The 18,394-nt window shown below is 47.6% G+C and overlaps 1 protein-coding gene across 2 annotated transcripts in view; it reads left to right on the top strand.

Moving 5' to 3' along the window:
* Positions 1-9,064: 9,064 nt before the first annotated feature.
* CHIC2 (cysteine rich hydrophobic domain 2) overlaps positions 9,065-18,394 on the top strand; it is a 41,817-nt gene continuing 32,487 nt past the window's right edge. Inside the window, exon 1 of one of the 2 annotated variants that reach the window (XM_038769357.1) lies at positions 9,065-9,425. In XM_038769357.1, the coding sequence (XP_038625285.1) occupies positions 9,307-9,425 (119 nt within the window). In that variant the 5' untranslated portion in view covers positions 9,065-9,306. The remainder of the gene's footprint in view (positions 9,426-18,394) is intronic. The other variant, XM_038769356.1, reaches the window with a different exon arrangement.

The raw sequence follows: 18,394 nt of genomic DNA, 5'->3' as shown, positions 1-18,394 counted from the left end.
ATCCCACGTGGGGCTCACAGTCTCAATTCCCATTTTACAGATGAGGTAACTGAGGCACAGAGAAGTTAAATGACTTGCCCAAAGTCACACAGCTGACAAGTAGCAGAGGTGGGATTAGAACCCATGACCTCTGACTCTGAAGCCCATGCTCTTTCCACTACACCACGCTTTTTCTTGATCAGTTCACTCCTGGACTGTAAAGATCTCGGTCTGAGGAATTGTTGGATGAAGTTGAATTTCTGGGTCCCTGCAGTGGGGAGAGAGAAGCTGTATTCTCCACTCCCTTGAAGCTGGAAGCTGGGGACCAGGGGGCAGGAGTGGGAGAGAGGAAAGGCAGTCACCAGGAGACCACCAACCAAAATTTCATTAGAGAGAGCCCTTGTGCAAATGAGTAAAATGCTGACGAGTCACAGAGGCTTCCGTGGTGTTTTGTGCCTATTTGGTAAGGAATGCTGGTCCCCTGAGTCTGCTTGGAAAACAGAGGTAATAATAATGATGATATTTGTTAAGTGCTTACCCTGCGTGAAGTGCTGTTCTAAGCGCCGTGTAGATACGCGAGCTAATCAGGTTGGTCACAATCCCTGTCCCACGTGAGGCTCAAAGTGTTAATCCCCGTTTTACAGATGAGGGAACTGAAGCACAAAGAAGTTAAGTGACTTGCCTAAGGTAGCAAGAGCTTTCCCAGGGCTAACTGTTCTAAACTGAGCCCAGTTTCACTTATGTAGCACCCAGTAGGATTGAAGATGAGGTACAGACTAAAGTCTTGGTCCTTGGAAAAATAACAAAAAACAACAGTAATAAAAATAACACCTGGAACTTTCAAAGCAGTTTTATTTTCCAAAGCTCTCTTCACCCTAATTTTCTCTTTCTCTCAATCAATCAATCAATCGTATTTATTGAGCGCTTACTGTGTGCAGAGCACTGTACTAAGCGCTTGGGAAGTACAAGTTGGCAACATATAGAGACAGTCCCTACCCAACAGTGGGCTCACAGTCTAAAAGACTGTGACTCTCATCACATCATTCCTGGGAGACTGGAATTAATCAATCAATCATATTTATTGACACTTACTGAGTGCAGAGAACTGTACTAAATGCTTGGGAAAGTATGTTATAACAGAGTTGGTAGTCACGATCCCTGCCCAAGCGAGCTTACAGTCTAGAGGAGATTAGTCTCCCCATTTTAGAGAAGCAACATGACGTAGTGGATAGAGCATGGACCCGGGAGTTGGAAGATCATGAGTTCTAATCCGTGCTCTGCCACCTATCTGCTGAGTGACCTTGGGCAAGTCACTTTACTTCTCTGGTCCTCTGTTCCCTCATCTGTAAAATGGGGATCGAGGCTGTGAGCCCCACGTAGGACAGGGACTGTGTCCAACCTGATTTGCTTGTATCCACCCCAGCGCTGAGTACACTGCCTTGCACATAGTAAGTGCTTAACAAATACCATAATTATTATTATTTTACCCATGAGGAAATGGAGGCTCAGAGAGGCTAAGTGACTTGCCCAAAGTGACCCAGGAGCAGCACTGGGAGCCAAAACTGGGTCTCCTGCCTCGGAGCCCTGGGTTCTTTCCACCAAGTCACGCTGTCTCCATCTGCTCTTGGAACAGAGGGCAGAGTAGAAGCGTCAACGAGACAGATTCTTTAATCAATCAATCAATCAATCATATTTGTTGAGTGCTTACTGTGTGCAGAGCACTGTACTAAGTGCTTGGGAAGTACAAGTTGGCGACATATAGAGACGGTCCCTACCCAACAGTGGGCTCACAGTCTATAAGGGGGAGACAGAGAACAAAACAAAACATATTAACAAAACAAAATCAATAGAATAGATATGTACAAGTAAATTAAATAAATAGAGTAATAAATCCCTACAAACATATATACATATATACAGGTGCTGTGGGGAAGGGAAGGAGGCAAGGCGGGGGGGGATGGAGAGGGGAAGGAGAACATCTCCTTTACTTTGAAAAGATGTTTCACTAAGCCATGCCATGCGCGTTCCTTCTGAAAAACATAGTTAAAGGGTGAAGTTCCTTTTTATTTTGTTAAGAGAGGCGGAATAAACAAGTGTGGAACAGCAGTTCCGCCCACGTAGACACAGAACCTAATGTACAAAACGGAGATGCTCAAACTAAGGTCATGTAGCAGGCGAATTCAGAATCGTCTTCTTCTTCCACTCCTTCTTGTTGCTTCCCAGTCAAAACAATGACTGGCTTTTAATATGTGACCACAAGCACTGCCATTTCTAGGTTAGCTCCATGACCTGTCTGGGTCAAGACTCTGTCTCTGACAAGGGAACCAGAACACTGAAGGAATTGTGTGTGGTCACCCTCATGGATACTCATCTGCAAAGTTAAAGATCCGACACCCTTGACTCTCTCATCTCCAGTTACCCAACATGGATCATCCAACAGCCCTGATTCTCCCCTCTCCATCCTTGACTCTCCACCAAGGACTATCCTTGGTCCTTGGGGAGACTATGGGGAGACTATCCTCCTACCTCACCTCCCTTCTCTCCTTCTATAGCCCACCCCGCACCCTCCGCTCCTCCGCCGCTAATCTCCTCACCGGGCCTCGTTCTCGCCTGTCCCGCCATCGACCCCCGACCCACGTCATCCCCCGGGTCTGGAATGCCCTCCCTCTGCCCATCTGCCAAGCTAGCTCTCTTCCTCCCTTCAAGGCCCTACTGAGAGCTCACCTCCTCCAGGAGGCCTTCCCAGACTGAGCCCCTTCCTTCTTCTCCCCCTCGTCCCCCTCTCCATCCCCCCCATCTTACCTCCTTCCCTTCCCCACAGCACCTGTATATATGTATATATATTTGTACATATTTATTACTCTATTTATTAATTTATTTATTTTACTTGTACATATCTATTCTATTTATTTTATTTTGTTAGTATGTTTGGTTTTGTTCTCTGTCTCCCCCTTTTAGACTGTGAGCCCACTGTTGGGTAGGGACTGTCTCTATATGTTGACAACTTGTACTTCCCAAGCGCTTAGTACAGTGCTCTGCTCACAGTAAGCACTCAATAAATATGATTGATTGATTGATTGATTGATTACTCTATTTATTTTACTTGTACATATCTATTCTATTTATTTTATTTTGTTAGTATGTTTGGTTTTGTTCTCTGTCTCCCCCTTTTAGACTGTGAGCCCACTGTTGGGTAGGGACTGTCTCTATATGTTGCCAACTTGTAATTCCCAAGCGCTTAGTACAGTGCTCTGCACACAGTAAGCGCTCAATAAATACGATTGATTGATTGATTACTCTATTTATTTATTTATTTATTTTACTTGTACATATGTATTCTATTTATTTTATTTTGTTAGTATGTTTGGTTTTGTTCTCTGTCTCCCCCTTCTAGGCCGTGAGCCCGCTGTTGGGTAGGGACCGTATCTATGTGTTGCCGACTTGTACTTCCCAAGTTCTTAGTACAGTGCTCTGCACACAGTGAGCACTCAATAAATATGATTGATTGATTGATTGATTGATCCAATTCCCTTAGTCTCCCCTTTCCATCCCTGACTCTCCCCTAGTGACCCAGCACAGACCATCCAACTCCCCTGAATCTCCTCTTTCCATCCCTGGCTCTTCTCCAGTGACCCAGCACGGACCCTCCACCTCCCCTGACTCTCCTCTCTCCATCCCTGACTCTCCCACTGGTAACTGAGCATGGACTATCCCACACTCCCAACCCACCCCTCTCCCTTTATAAACTCTCCCCACAGTGACCCAACAGACCATCCAATAATATTAATTACGGTATTTATTAAACACTTACTCTGTGCCAAGCACTTTTCTAAGCACTGGGCTAGGTACCTGGCAAGCAGGTTGGACAGAGTCCCTTTGCCAGCTGGGGCTCACAGTCTAACAAGGGGGGAGAACAGATATTGAATCCCCACGACTCCGCCACATGTCTGCTGTGTGACCTTGGGCAAGTCACTTAACTTCTCTGAGCCTCAGTTACCTCATCTGTAAAAGGAGGATTAAGACTGTGAGCCCTACGTGGGACAATCTGATCACCTTGTATCTCCCCAGCACTAAGAACAGTGCTTTGCACATAGTAAGTGCTTAACAAATGCCATTATTATTATTATTATTTTACAAGGGATTCAAACTGAGGCACAGAGAAATTAAGTGACTTGCCTAAGGTCACACAGCAGGCAGGTGGCAGAGCTGGGATTAAAACCCAGGCCCGTGCTCTTTCCACTAATCCATGCTGCTTGCTCTGATTTTCTCCTCTCCATCCTTGTCTCTCCCCAGTGACCCAGCATGAACCCTCCAGCACCACTGATTTTCTCCTCTCCATCCCTGACTCAGTGACCCCTTCTGACATAGGCCTGACCAAACCCCTGATAACTTGAGGAACTACAATAACCTCTCTGCTCTGAGAACAACAATTTATCTAAGGGAACTGCCTCGTGGAACGGAATTCCTGTGAAGTGGTCTTGGGTCTGGGAGAGAGACCAATGGAGAAAAAGTACCATCAACATAAATTGGTGCTTGTGAAGAAACTGGAAACAGGAAGGATAATCCAAAGGACACAAAAATCATTTATTTGCCTGTCTAGTTCGCCTTTTGCAACTGCAGATTCTGAGGGCTTTGAGCATGCTTGGCTTCAGATATTCATCCTCCTTAATGTGGGGAAATAGTGACCGCCCTATCCCTGCTGTGCCATATGACATCATTACGTGACATTCATATTTTACCCCAGATATTCAACCTAATGTAATGATGTCATTCGAGTCCGCCCAAATCCTGGAGCCTAGCGCACGTGCCCACGTCAACCCCTGATCTTTCCCTTGCTTCAGAGTCCCTTAATAATAATAATAATAATGGCATTTGTTAGGCGCTTACTATGTGCAAAGCACTGTTCTAAGCACTGAGGGGCATACAGTGTGATCAAGTTGTCCCACGTGGGCCTCACAGTCTTAATCCCCATTTTTTGAGATGAGGGAACTGAGGCTCAGAGAAGTTAAGTGACTTGCCCAAGGTCACACAGCAAACTTGTGGTGGAGCGGGATTCGAACCCACAACCTCTGACTCCAAAGCCCGTGCTCTTTCCACTGAGCCACGCTGCTTCTCTTCCCTTCCAAGGTTCCTGTTCACATGAGCACAACTTTTGATTCTGGTGGAGGGAAGCTGGGCCTTTTAATTTTTTTTTAAGGTATTTGTTAAGTGCTTACTATATGCCAGGCACTGTTCTAATCGCTGAGGTAGATACGAGGTAATCAGTTTGAAATCACTCCATGTAATAATAATGATTGTGGTGTTTGTTCAGAGCTTACTTTGTGCGAAGCGTTGTACTACGTGCTGGGGTAGATACAAGATAATCAGATTGGATACTGTCCCTCACAAAGTTAATCCCCATTTTACAGATGAGGGAACTGAGGCCCAGAGAAGTGAAGTGACTTACCCGAGGTTACACAGCAAACAAATGGCAGGGCCGGGACTTCAACCCAGGTCTTCTGACTCCCAGGACAGTGCTCTTATCTACTAGGCCATGCTACTTCTATTTATTGAGTGCTTACTGTGTGCAGAGCAGTGTACTAAGTGCTTGGGAGAGTACAGTATACTAGAGTTGGTAGACATGTTCCCTGCCCACAGGGAGCTTAATAGTGCTTGACGGCACTACCATCCTTCCCGTCTCACAAGCCCGCAATCTTGGTGTCATCCTCGACTCCACTCTCTCGTTCACCCCTCACATCCAATCCATCACCAAAACCTGCCGGTCTCACCTCCGCAACATCGCCAAGATCTGCCCTTTCCTGTCCATCCAAACCGCTATCCTTTCTGCTCAACCTCTCATCCTATCCTGACTGGATTACTGCATCAGCCTCGTCTCCGATCTCCCATCCTCCTGTCTCTCCCCACTTCAATCTATACTTCATGCTGCTGCCCAGATTGTCTTTGTCCAGAAACACTCTGGGCATGTTACTCCCCTCCTCAAAAATCTCCAGTGGCTACCAATCAATCTATGCATCAGGCAGAAACTCCTCACCCTGGGCTTCAAGGCTGTCCATCCATCCCCTCGCCCCCTCCTACCTCACCTCCCTTCTCTCCTTCTTCAGCCCAGCCCGCACCCTCGCTCCTCTACCGCTAATCTCCTCACTGGGCCTCGTTCTTGCCTGTCCCACCGTCGACCCCCGGCCCACTTCATCCCCCGGGCCTGGAATGCCCTCCCTCTGCTCATCCACCAAGCTCGCTCTCTTCCTCCCCTCAAGGCCCTACTGAGAGCTCACCTCCTCCAGGAGGCCTTCCCACACTTAGCCCCCTCCTTCCTCTTCCCCTCCTCCCACTTTCCATCCCCCCGCCTTACCTCATTCCCTTCCCCACAGCACCTGTATATATGTATATATGTTTGTACGGATTTATTACGCTATTTATTTATTTATTTTACTTGTACATATTTATTCCATTTATTTTATTCTGTTAATATGTTTGGTTTTGTTCTCTGTCTCCCCCTTCTAGACTGTGAACCCACTGTTGCGTAGGGACCGTCTCTATATGTTGCCAACTTGTACTTCCCAAGCGCTTAGTACAGTGCTCTGCACAGAGTAATCACTCAATAAATATGATTGATTGAATGAATGAATAAATGCCATTATTGTTATTAGTAGTACTTAACTTCTCTGTGCCTCAGTTACCTCATCTGTAAAATGGGAATGAAGACTGTGGGCCCCCCGTGGGACAACCTGATCACCTTGTAACCTCTCCGGTGCTTAGGACAGTGCTTTGCACAGAGTAAGCGCTTAATAAATGTCATTATTATTATTAACTTCTCTGTGTCTCAGTTCCCTCATCTGTAAAATGTGGATGAAGACTGTGAGCCCCCCGTGGGACAACCTGATCACCTTGTAACCTCTCCAGCGCTTAGTACAGTGCTTTGCACAGAGTAAGCATTTAATAACTGCCATTATTATTATTGTAATTATTACTTTTCTGGGCCTCAGTTACCTCATCTGGAAAATGGGGATGAAGACTGTGAGCCCCCCGTGGGACAACCTGATCACCTTGTAACCTCTCCTGCGCTTAGGACAGTGCTTGGCACATAGTAAGTGCTTAATAAATACCATTATAATTATTATTATTACTTAGTAAGCACTTAATAAATGCTATCATCATCATTATTATTGTTATTACTTAACTTCTCTGGGCCTCAGTTACCTCATCTGTAAAATGGGAATGAAGACTGTGAGCCCCCTGTGGGAAAACCTGATCATCTTGTAACCTCTCCAGTGCTTAGAACAGTGCTTGGCACATAGTAAGTGCTTAATAAATGCTATCATTATTATTATTATTATTAACTTCTCGGTGCCTCAGTTCCCTCATCTGTAAAATGGGGATGAACTGTGAGCCCCCCGTGAGACAACCTGATCACCTTGTAACCTCTCCAGAGCTTAGCACAGTGCTTTGTACATAGTAAGCGCTTGATAAATTCCATCATTATTATTACTTAACTTCTCTGTGTCTCAGTTACCTCATCTGTAAAATGGGGATGAAGACTGTGAGCCCCCCGTGGGACAACCTGATCACCTTGTAACCTCCCCAGCGCTTAGAAAAGTGCTTGGCACATAGACTGTGAGCCCACTTTTGGGTAGGGACCGTCTCTATATGTTGCCAACTTGTCCTTCCCCAGCGCTTAGTCCAGTGCTCTGCCCACAGTAAGTGCTCAATAAATACGATTGAATGACTAGTGACCGTCTCTCTATGTTGCCAACTTATCCTTCCCCAGCGCTTAGTCCAGTTCTCTGCCCACAGTAAGCGCTCAATAAATACGATTGAATGACTAGGGCTCGTCCCTCTATGTTGCCAACTTGTCCTTCCCCAGCGCTTAGTCGAGTGCTCTGCCCACAGTAAGCGCTCAATCAATACAATTGAATGAATAGGGCCCGTCTCTCTATGTTGCCAACTTGTCCTTCCCCAGCGCTTAGTCCAGTGCTCTGCCCACAGTAAGCGCTCAATAAATACGATTGAATGAATGAATGACTAGGGACCGTCTTTCTATGTTGCCAACTTGTCCTTCCCAAGCGCTTAGTCCAGTGCTCTGCATACAGCAAGCGCTCAATAAATACGATTGAATGAATGAATAGGGACCATCTCTCTATGTTGCCAACTTGTTCTTCCCAAGCTCTTAGTCCAGTGCTCTGCACACAGTAAGCGCTCAATAAATACGATTGAATGAATAGGGACCGTCTCTCTATGTTGCCAACTTGTCCTTCCCAAGCGCTTAGTCCAGTGCTCTGCACACAGTAAGCGCTCAATCAATACGATTGAATGACTAGGGACCGTCTCTCTATGTTGCCAACTTGTCCTTCCCAAGCGCTTAGTCCAGTGCTCTGCACACAGTAGGCGCTCAATCAACACGATTGAATGAATGTGTTCATGAATGTATATGTTTGTACATATTTGTTACTCTATTTATTTATTTATTTTACTCGTACATATCTATTCTATTTATTTTATTTTGTTAATATGTTTGGTTTTGTTCTCTGTCTCCCCCTTTTAGACTGTGAGCCCACTGTTGGGTAGGGACCGTCTCTCTATGTTGCCAACTTGTCCTTCCCAAGCGCTTAGTCCAGTGCTCTGCACATAGTAAGCGCTCAATAAATATGATTGATTGTCTCTATATGTTGCCTTGTCCTTCCCAAGCGCTTAGTCCATCGCTCTGCACACAGTAAGCGCTCAATCAATACGATTGATGATGATGAATGAATAGCAAGCGCTTAATACATGCTATCATTAATAGGCGCGCGTCGCGCGCATGCGCGAGGATGCCCACCGCTCCTTTTCATTAGTAGGCTCGCGTCCCGCGCATGCGCGAGGGTGCCCACCGCTCCTTCTCTCCCCCCCTCCCCTTCGGCGCGGGCTCGCTCTCGTTCACGCGCGTCATCTCGCGAGACCGCTCGGGGCAGTTGCTGCGGTCCGCCGCTCCTCCTCTCCCCCCCCCCCATCGCGAGCCCGTTCTCGTTCCCGCGCGCGGTCTCGCGAGAACGGGCGGTTGCTGCGGTCCGCCGCGAGCCCGTTCTCGCTCACGCGCGCGGTCTCGCGAGAGCGGGCCGGGCGGTTGCCGTGGTTGCCTCAGAGGCGGCTGAGGAGAAGGAGGAGGAGGAGGCCGTCGTCGTCGTCCCTGAGGGGATGTTGACAGTTGGGTGTCGTTTCTCGGCCCGGTAATGGCGGCGTTGTCGTTGTTGCTGTCTCCCCCGTAGCCGGGGAGGCGAGAGAGCGAGGAAGGCGGCGAGGAAGTCCCTCCGTGCCGGTCTCCCGCAGCGCCTCAGCCTCCGGCCTCCGGCCGGCATGGCGGATTTCGACGAGATCTACGAGGAGGAGGAGGACGAGGAGCGGGCCCTGGAGGAGCAGCTGCTCAAGTACTCGCCGGACCCGGTGGTGGTCCGCGGCTCCGGGCACGTCACCGTGTAAGGACGGGCCTCGGCTTGCCCCCTTCCCTTCGGCCGGCCGACGGCCATCGTACCCACCGGGCGCTGACTGCGGGCACAGCACCGGACTAAGCGCTGGGGAAGGACAAGTTGGCAACACAGAGAGTCGGGCCCTAGTCATTCATTCATTCAATCGTATTAATTGAGCGCTTACTGCGTGCACAGCACTGGACTAAGCGCTCGGGAAGGACAAGGCTCTATTATTATTTTAGAGCCTCCAAACCCTCCACAAAACTCTGAGTCCTTTCTGGGCCTCTAGTACCTTCAGATCCTCTAACCTGTATATATGTTTGTACATATTTATTACTCTATTTATTTTACTTGTACATATCTATTCTATTTATTTTATTTTGTTCGTATGTTTGGTTTTGTTCTCTGCCTCCCCCTTTTAGACGGTGAGCCCGCTGTTGGGTAGGGACCGTCTCTGTATGTTGCCAGTTTGTACTTCCCAAGCGCTTAGTACAGTGCTCTGCTCATAGTAAGCTTGGTTTTGTTCTCTGTCTCCCCCTTTTAGACTGTGAGCCCACTGTTGGGTAGGGACTCTGTGTGTTGCCAATTTGTACTTCCCAAGCGCTTAGTACAGTGCTCTGCTCATAGTAAGCGCTCAATAAATACGATTGATGATGATGATGGTGAAGGCAACATAGAGGGACGGCCCCTAGTCATTCATTCCACCTATCTATTCTATTTATTTTATTTTGTTAGTATGCTTGGTTTTGTTCTCTGTCTCCCCCTTTTAGACCGTGAGCCCACTGTTGGGTAGGGACCGTCTCTATATGTTGCCAATTTGTACTTCCCAAGCGCTTAGTACAGTGCTCTGCTCATAGTAAGCGCTCAATAAATACGATTGATGATGATGATGATGAAGGCAACATAGAGGGACGGCCCCTAGTCATTCATTCCACCTATCTATTCTATTTATTTTATTTTGTTAGTATGCTTGGTTTTGTTCTCTGTCTCCCCCTTTTAGACCGTGAGCCCACTGTTGGGTAGGGACCGTCTCTATATGTTGCCAATTTGTACTTCCCAAGCGCTTAGTCCAGTGCTCCGCACATAGTAAGCGCTCAGTAAATACGATTGATGATGATGATGATTCATTCATTGGGTAGGGGCCGTCTCTCTATGTTGCCAACTTGTCCTTCCCAAGCGCTTAGTCCAGTGCTCCGCACGCAGTAAGCGCTCAGTAAACGCGATTGATTCATTCATTCATTCATTCAATCGTATTTAGTTGAGCGCTTACTGCGTGCAGAGCACTGGACTAAGCGCTCGGGAAGTCCAAGTTGGCAACGTAGAGAGACGGGCCCTGGTCATTCATTCATTCATTCAGTCGTATTTGAGCACTTACTGTGTGCAGAGCACTGGACTAAGCACTGGGGAAGGACAAGTTGGCAGCATATAGAGACGGTCCCTAGTCATTCAATCGTATTTATTGAGCGCTTACAGTGTGCAGAGCACTGGACTAAGCGCTCGGGAAGGACAAGTTGGCAACACGTAGAGACGGACCCTAGTCATTCAATCGTATTTATTGAGCGCTTACTGCGCGTGCAGAGCACTGGACTAAGCGCTTGGGAAGGACAAGTTGGCAACATAGACAGTCCCTAGTCATTCATTCAGTCGTATTTATTTGAACGCTTACTGTGTGCAGAGCACTGGACTAAGCGCTGGGGAAGGATAAGTTGGCAATATATAGAGACAGGCCCTAGTCATTCATTCATTCAATCGTATTGATTGAGCGCTTACTGCGTGCAGAGCACTGGACTAAGCGCTTGGGAAGGACAAGTGGGCAACATACAGAGATGGGCCCTAGTCATTCATTCATTCAATCGTATTGATTGAGCGCTTACTGTGCGCAGAGCACTGGACTAAGCGCTTGGGAAGGACAAGGCAACATAGAGGGACGGTCCCTAGTCATTCATTCATTATGTAGGGACTGTCTCTATATGTTGCCAACTTGTCCTTCCCAAGCGCTTAGTCCAGTGCTCCGCACGCAGTAAGCGCTCAGTAAACATGATTGATTGATTCATTCATTCATTCAATCGTATTTATTTGAGCGCTTACTGCGTGCGGAGCACTGGACTAAGCGCTTGGAAAGGACAGGTTGGCAACATAGACGGGCCCTAGTCATTCAGTTGTATTTGTTGAGCGCTTACAGTGTGCAGAGCACTGGACTAAGCGCTCGGGAAGGACAAGTTGGCAACATAGACGGTCCCTATTCATTCAGTCGTACTTATTGAGCACTTACTGCGTGCAGAACACTGGACTAAGCACTGGGGAAGGACAAGTTGGCAACATATAGAGACGGTCCCTGCCCTAGTCATTCATTCATTCAATCGTATTGATTGAGCGCTTACTGTGTGCAGAGCACTGGACTAAGCACTTGGGAAGGACAAGTTGGCAACATAGAGAGACGGGCCCTGGTCATTCATGCATTCAATCGTATTTGAGCACTTACTGCGTGCAGAGCACTGAACTAAGCGCTTGGGAAAGACAAGTTGGCAGCATACAGAGATGGGCCCTAGTCATTCATTCATTCAATTGTATTTATTTGAGCGCTTACTGTGTGCAGAGCACTGGACTAAGCGCTTGGGAAGGACAAGTTGGCAACATACAGAGACGGGCCCTAGTAATTCATTCATTCAATCGTATTGATTGAGCGCTTACTGCATGCAGAGCACTGGACTAAGCACTTGGGAAGGCCAAGTTGGCAACATAGAGAGACGGTCCCTATTCATTCAGTCGTATTTATTGAGCGCTTACAGTGTGCAGAGCACTGGACTAAGCGCTCGGGAAGGACAAGTTGGCAGCATATAGAGACGGTCCCTACTCATTCAATCGTATTTATTGAGTGCTTACTGTGTGCAGAGCACTGGACTAAGCGCTTGGGAAGGACAAGTTGGCAACACAGAGGGACGGGCCCTAGTCATTCATTCATTTATTCAGTCGTATTTATTCATTCATTCATTCAATCGTATTGATTGAGTGCTTACCGTGTGCAGAGCACTGGACTAAGCGCTTGGGAAGTCCCAAGTTGGCAACATATAGAGACGGTCCCTATTCATTCAGTCGTATTTATTTGAGTGCTTACTGTGTGCAGAGCACTGGACTAAGTGCTTGGGAAGTCCAAGTTGGCAACATAGAGAGATGGTCCCTATTCATTCATTCAATCATATTTATTGAGCGCTTACTGTGTGCAGAGCACTGTACTAAGCGCTTGGGAAGTACAAGTTGGCAGCATATAGAGACGGTCCCTACCCAACAGCAGGCTCACAGTCTAGAAGATAATAACAGTGGTGTCGGTTAGGCGCTTCCTGTGGGCCGAGCACTGGTCTAAGTGCTGGGGGAGATATAGGGTGGCTCAGTGGAAGGAGCACGGGCTTTGGAGTCAGAGGTCAGGGGTTCAAATCTAGGCTCTGCCAGTTGTCAGCTGGGTGACTTTGGGCAAGTCACTTCACTTCTCTGGGCCTCAGTTCCCTCATCTGTAAAATGGGGATGAAAACTGTGAGCCACCCGTGGGACAAACTGATCACCTTGTATCCCCCCCAGCACTTAGAACAGTGCTTTACACATAGTAAGCGCTTAATAAATGCATTATTATTATTATTTTTATTGTATACTCCCAGCACTTAGAACAGTGCTTTGCACATAGTAAGCACTTAACAAATACCATCATTATTATGATGGGTCATCAGGCTGCCCCACGTGAGGCCCACAGTTCTCACCCCCCTTTTACAGATGAGGGAACTGAGGCCCAGAGAAGCGAAGTGACTTGCCCAAAGTCACACAGCCGATACGTGGCGGCACGGGGATTAGAACCCACGACCTCGGACTCCCAAGCCCTGGTTCTTGCCACTAAGCCACGCCAACATGCCCTCCCCCCCGGTCGTTGGCGGTTAATGATGGTATTTGTTAAACGCTTACTATGTGCAAAGCACTGTTCTAAGCACTGGGGAGGTTACAAGGTGATCAGGTTGTCCCCGGGGAGCTCATAGTTTTAATCCCCATTTTCCAGATGAGGTAACTGAGGCACAGGGAAGTTAAGTGACTTGCCCAAAGTCACACAGCTGACAAGTGGAGGAGATGGGATTAGAACCCATGACCTCTGACTCCAAAGCCCGTGCTCTTTCCATTGAGCCATGATATTTGTAACGCTGTTACTCTGTGCCAAGCACCGTTCTAAGCGCTGGGGTCGATACCAGGTAATCAGTTTGTCCCGCATGGGGCCTCGCGGTCTGAATCCCCATTTTCCAGATGAGGAGACTGAGGCCCAGAGAAGCGATGCAACTTGCAGGCAAGTGGCGGAGCCGGGATTAGAGCCCACGTCCTCCGTCTCCGAAGCCCTAGCTCTTTCCACCAGGCCGTTCTGCTTCTCGTGCAGCCAGGGTTGCGCCTTGGCTTCTCTTTTCCAATTTGCGATCTGGTCCTCCTGTACCCTCACCCTAATTATCCTCCCCTCCCCGGCCTCTCCCCAGAGAGCAAACCATCTGTAGGTTGTGTGTAAAGTGTTGTGTGTGTGTGTGTCTCCTCCTGCTTCTTCCGTGTTGGTTAGTTTCGGCAGGGGCGGCTCTCTCTTCCTCTCAGAAACGTGTGGAGGCTGGAGGAGATTGCTTATGGAAAAACATAAACAAACCGACCGGTTTCCCAATCTGGAGAGGCGGAGGGCCGGTTTTCGCCCTGCCGAGTTGTTTAACAATACACCTTGGTCGGGGGCGGTGGAGAATTCGGAACCTACTTCCTCCCTCTGCCCTTTCTCTCTCCCCTCCTTCAAAACCAAACCTCCTCCAGGGCCGGGCTCCGGGAGGTTGTCAGGCATCCTGCCCGGCTGCGTTTGGAAGCCCGTGTGGCGTTGGCGTGACAACAGTTGAGAAATTTCACCCCAAGGTACTGACCGATCTAGGATTGGGAAGAGTTGAACCAGAGATTGGACTGTATGGAAGTTTGGTAACGTTTCTGTGGAAAGCACAGAGCTTGACTTGGGACATTTACCCCCCAATTCCTGTTGTTCATGATCCCTTGGCACAACTGCTCGGGGAAACCGGACGTCAGATTTGCCAGTTAATTCTTTACCGTCTTTGGCAAAATGCAGGGGGCAGAAAGTCTGATTAGTATTGCTTTATGGAGAGTAAAGTGTATGTAGCAAGATATGCAAGAGTTTTGATTTCTGAATGCTTGTATCTCTCCATATTTCACTGGGCCCTGAGGCTGTTGGGAGTAGGTATCCATTATTCCATAGCATTTATGGAGTGCCGTAATGTGAAACACTAATTTCTTTAGCACCCATAGCTCTCTATATAAACGATAGTTACGTGTAACTGTCACACCCTACTCTATGTATAGTTGTCATTCGCACTTGAAGAAGCTACTCATGATTAAGTTCACTCCTGGGTGCATGGGAGACTGAAACGCCACTACTCTAATGTAGAATTTGTCACCACAATAAACAACTGTGTAATGATTTAACTAGAACTATCGATCAAAGTTTCAAACATGCAGAATGTAATACGTGTGCCCATAAAGTGTCACAGAAGTTCCCCAGTACTGTAGGGGTTATCATTTGACCCATTAAGAAAAATTCCCTTTCCGTTTTTAGGTGAAGAAATTTTCTATTACCTTTGTACCTGGAGAATCAGGAGGGTGGGATCCTTGAATTAGAACCTAGAGGTTGGGCACCCACCCAAATTACTATTCCCAAGTGTGCCATCGACTCATTTTTTAAGTTAGAACCTCTGGCTACCATTTTCAAATGACATTTCAGGGGTTTGGACTAGGAATGAGAATTTACCAACTAAGCACAGTTAAATACTGAGATGGGGCACTTTCCTGGGGAGAGGGAGGAACTCAGGAGGGGTAATTTCACCTGGTGCCAAGGGGTTAACGTAGAAGTTCTCTGTTTCAGGGCCTTGACTCTCTGTTCGGGTTGTAGCTCACATAATGGTCATGAGTTTGGCATGTGTACGTGTTACCCTCGAGTTGAAGCTCTCGGGAGCTATGGCGTTGGCTGTGATTTTTTTTTTTTTTTTTTACATGATCCTGCCATGAGTAGTAGTCATAAAATGGTTAATTCCAGCCAGCCCAGTCACAGTGGTGGGATCTAGGGGAGGAGCTGCTTTCAAGTAATTTCTTTAAAACCATTAACTCTTTGGCATGGCTCAGCTGCTGTTTTTAAGTTTTGTGCCACTCCAGACTGGAGGAATGAGAATGTAGGTATTTCTGTTGGAGAGTGTTGTTAGGACAGTGGGAGTTATAGGAACAGGTCCGCCTAATCCTACTTTGCCTTTCTTTTGAACCTGTTTGTGGGGTGGAAGGGAATGGCCACCAGGAGACATAGGGGCCATCTACAGGGATTCTCTCAGGGCCAGGAATCCCCCAAGTTTGAATTCTGGGCCAGGGGACTGCTGTTTCCCATCCCAGCTAAGATCCCACAGGAGAAAGTGCCCCCGTACCAAGGCTTCATCCTGGACAAGGTCTTTAAAGTCAGCATAACTAACCGTGAGAATATGCTAGCATAAGCTAGTTAGCCAAGAGCATGGGCATCACTGGAAGGTCCAGGCAACCTCTCAATCTTCATTTTGGCCATGAAAATATTCAGGCTGCTTGATGGGACCCTTTGGTCCAGGCAGAGGTGTGCCCGGCAGTGAGACAGCACTGGCTCCCCTCAGCCTGGAGTCCAAGCCAGATCTGGTGAGAGGGGTGCCTTATATATATACATCTATACATACCTGTATAGATGTATATATGTTTGTACATATTTATTACTCTATTTATTTTTCTTGTACATATCTATTCTATTTTATTTTGTTAGTATGTTTGGTTTTATTCTCTGTCTCCCCCTTTTAGACTGTGAGCCCACTGTTGGGTAGGGACTGTCTCTGTATGTTGCCAACTTGTACTTCCCAAGCGCTTAGTACAGTGCTCTGCACACAGTAAGCGCTCAATAAATACAACTGATTGATTGATTGATTCTTTTCTAGTTCCAGGCTGGAAGCCCAGGTTGAGTGGTTTCCTATGCTTCCTGGGGATTCTCATTGCCTTAGGGGACTTTTTGTGTGGTCTTCCACTCTCCTGGCCAGCCAAGCTCTCCTAGGAAGGGCCACAGTGAGCCTAGGGGCCCCAGACCGGGTGGCTTCACTGGGGTTGAGACCAGGAACACCTAAAAATCCCAGCTGGAAGCAGTGTGTTGTAGCAAATAGAACGGGGCCCTGGAATTCAGAAGGATCTGGGTTCTAATCCTGGCCACCTGACTGCTGTTCGGCCTTAGACAAGTCACTTCAATTCTGTGCCTCCTATCTCATCTGTCAAATGGGGATTAAGACTGAGCCCCATGTGGGAAAGAGACTGTGTCCAACACGATTAGCTTGTATCTGCCCCAGTGCTTAATATAGTGCCTGGCACATAGTAAGCATTTAACAGATACTGTTTAAATTAAAAAAAGGCTGGAGTGGCATGTAGGCCCACTGGGTTGTTTCCCTCTGCTCAGCATTTTGTCAGCACAAATCATTGTGCATTAAGTTGTGATCCGTGGGCATTCCCCAGGAGGTGTCTCAAGGGTGGAACCGGAGGTAAACCTAACTGAGTGGGAGGAATCACCATCATTCTGACCTCCATATGTCCAACGAGAACCCTTCTGAGAAAAGCCAGTACCTCCGGCTTTCCTGAGGTACACGGGTTGCGTTCTCGCCAAATTCTGCATGGAGGAAAACTCTGGCCTCAGAACGCAGCCATCCCAATGCAGGGCACGTACCACGCTATGTTGGCGTGCTGCCACCAGAAAGCGGAGTGGTGACACCCGTTGGGGCAGTGTGGAGGGTTAAATGAACCCAGTTTATTGCCTGTGTAAGAAGAGGGTTAGGCTCCAGACCCAAAGGGAGCTGCTGGCAAGACCAGGTCCAAAGGAAAGGGCATCAGATGCTTCCCCAGTTTTGATTTGAAGAGGTTTTCTGAAAACTCTTCTGTGAAAGCCAAGGCTAACCTTGTTTTCCAAAGACCACTTCTCAGGAGAAATTCCGCCTTGGGTCTAAATATTCATGAGGTAAACTTTATTCTGTTTGCGAGTCTTGTGTTTGTAGGGCTCGTGCTGGGCATGAAGACCTGAAATTTCTGGAGCCCTTGGCAGCCATCTCCTCCTGAGTCGGCCCCAGAAACTCCAGAATCTGCCTTGCGCTGAAGTGACAGATAACCTTTTTGTGCCTTTCCACCCCTGTTCTGCTGTCTCCGCGAATGGGGCTATGGGCAGGGCAGCCCTCATAATTTCCTATGGCTGCAGGGCCGCTGGACCTCTGGGAGCAGCTGTCAATCAAGGGGACTGCTCATCCAGTAGGAGGGTCGTTCCACCTCATTTTAACGCTTTTCATCCTTGCAGATCCGAATTCATTCATTCATATTTATTGAGCGCTTACTGTGTGCCGAGCACTGTACTAAGCACTTGGGAAGTACAAGTTGGCCACATATAGAGACGGTCCCTACCCAACAACTGGCTCACAGTCTAGAAGGGGGAGACAGACTACAAAACAAAACCTGTGGACAGGTGTCAAGTCATCAGAGTAAATAGAAGTAAAGCTAGATACACGTCATTAACAAAATGATGCAGCATGACTCAGTGGAAAGAGCCCGGGCTTTGGAGTCAGAGGTCGTGGGTTCAAATCCCGGATCTGCCACATATCTGCTGTGTGACCTTTGGCAAGTCACCTAACTTCTCAGAGCCTCAGTTACCTCATCTGTAAAATGGGGATGACGACTGTGAGCACCACATGGTACAACCTGATCACCTTGTATCCCCCCCCCCAGCGCTTAGAACAGTGCTTTGCAAATTGTAAGCACTTAACAAATGCCATCATTATTATTATTATTAAAATAAATAAAATAGTAAATATGTGAATTGCCTCAAAAGAATCAGAACCAAATCTTGACGTGAGCTGGACAACAAGTTGGGCATCATTTCTTTATTCATTCAT

Source organism: Tachyglossus aculeatus, chromosome X5 (assembly GCF_015852505.1).
Source record: "Tachyglossus aculeatus isolate mTacAcu1 chromosome X5, mTacAcu1.pri, whole genome shotgun sequence".
Classification (NCBI taxonomy): domain Eukaryota; kingdom Metazoa; phylum Chordata; class Mammalia; order Monotremata; family Tachyglossidae; genus Tachyglossus; species Tachyglossus aculeatus.
The sequence above is the reverse complement of the archived record's forward strand: the minus strand, read 5'-3'. Positions and strand labels throughout refer to the sequence as shown.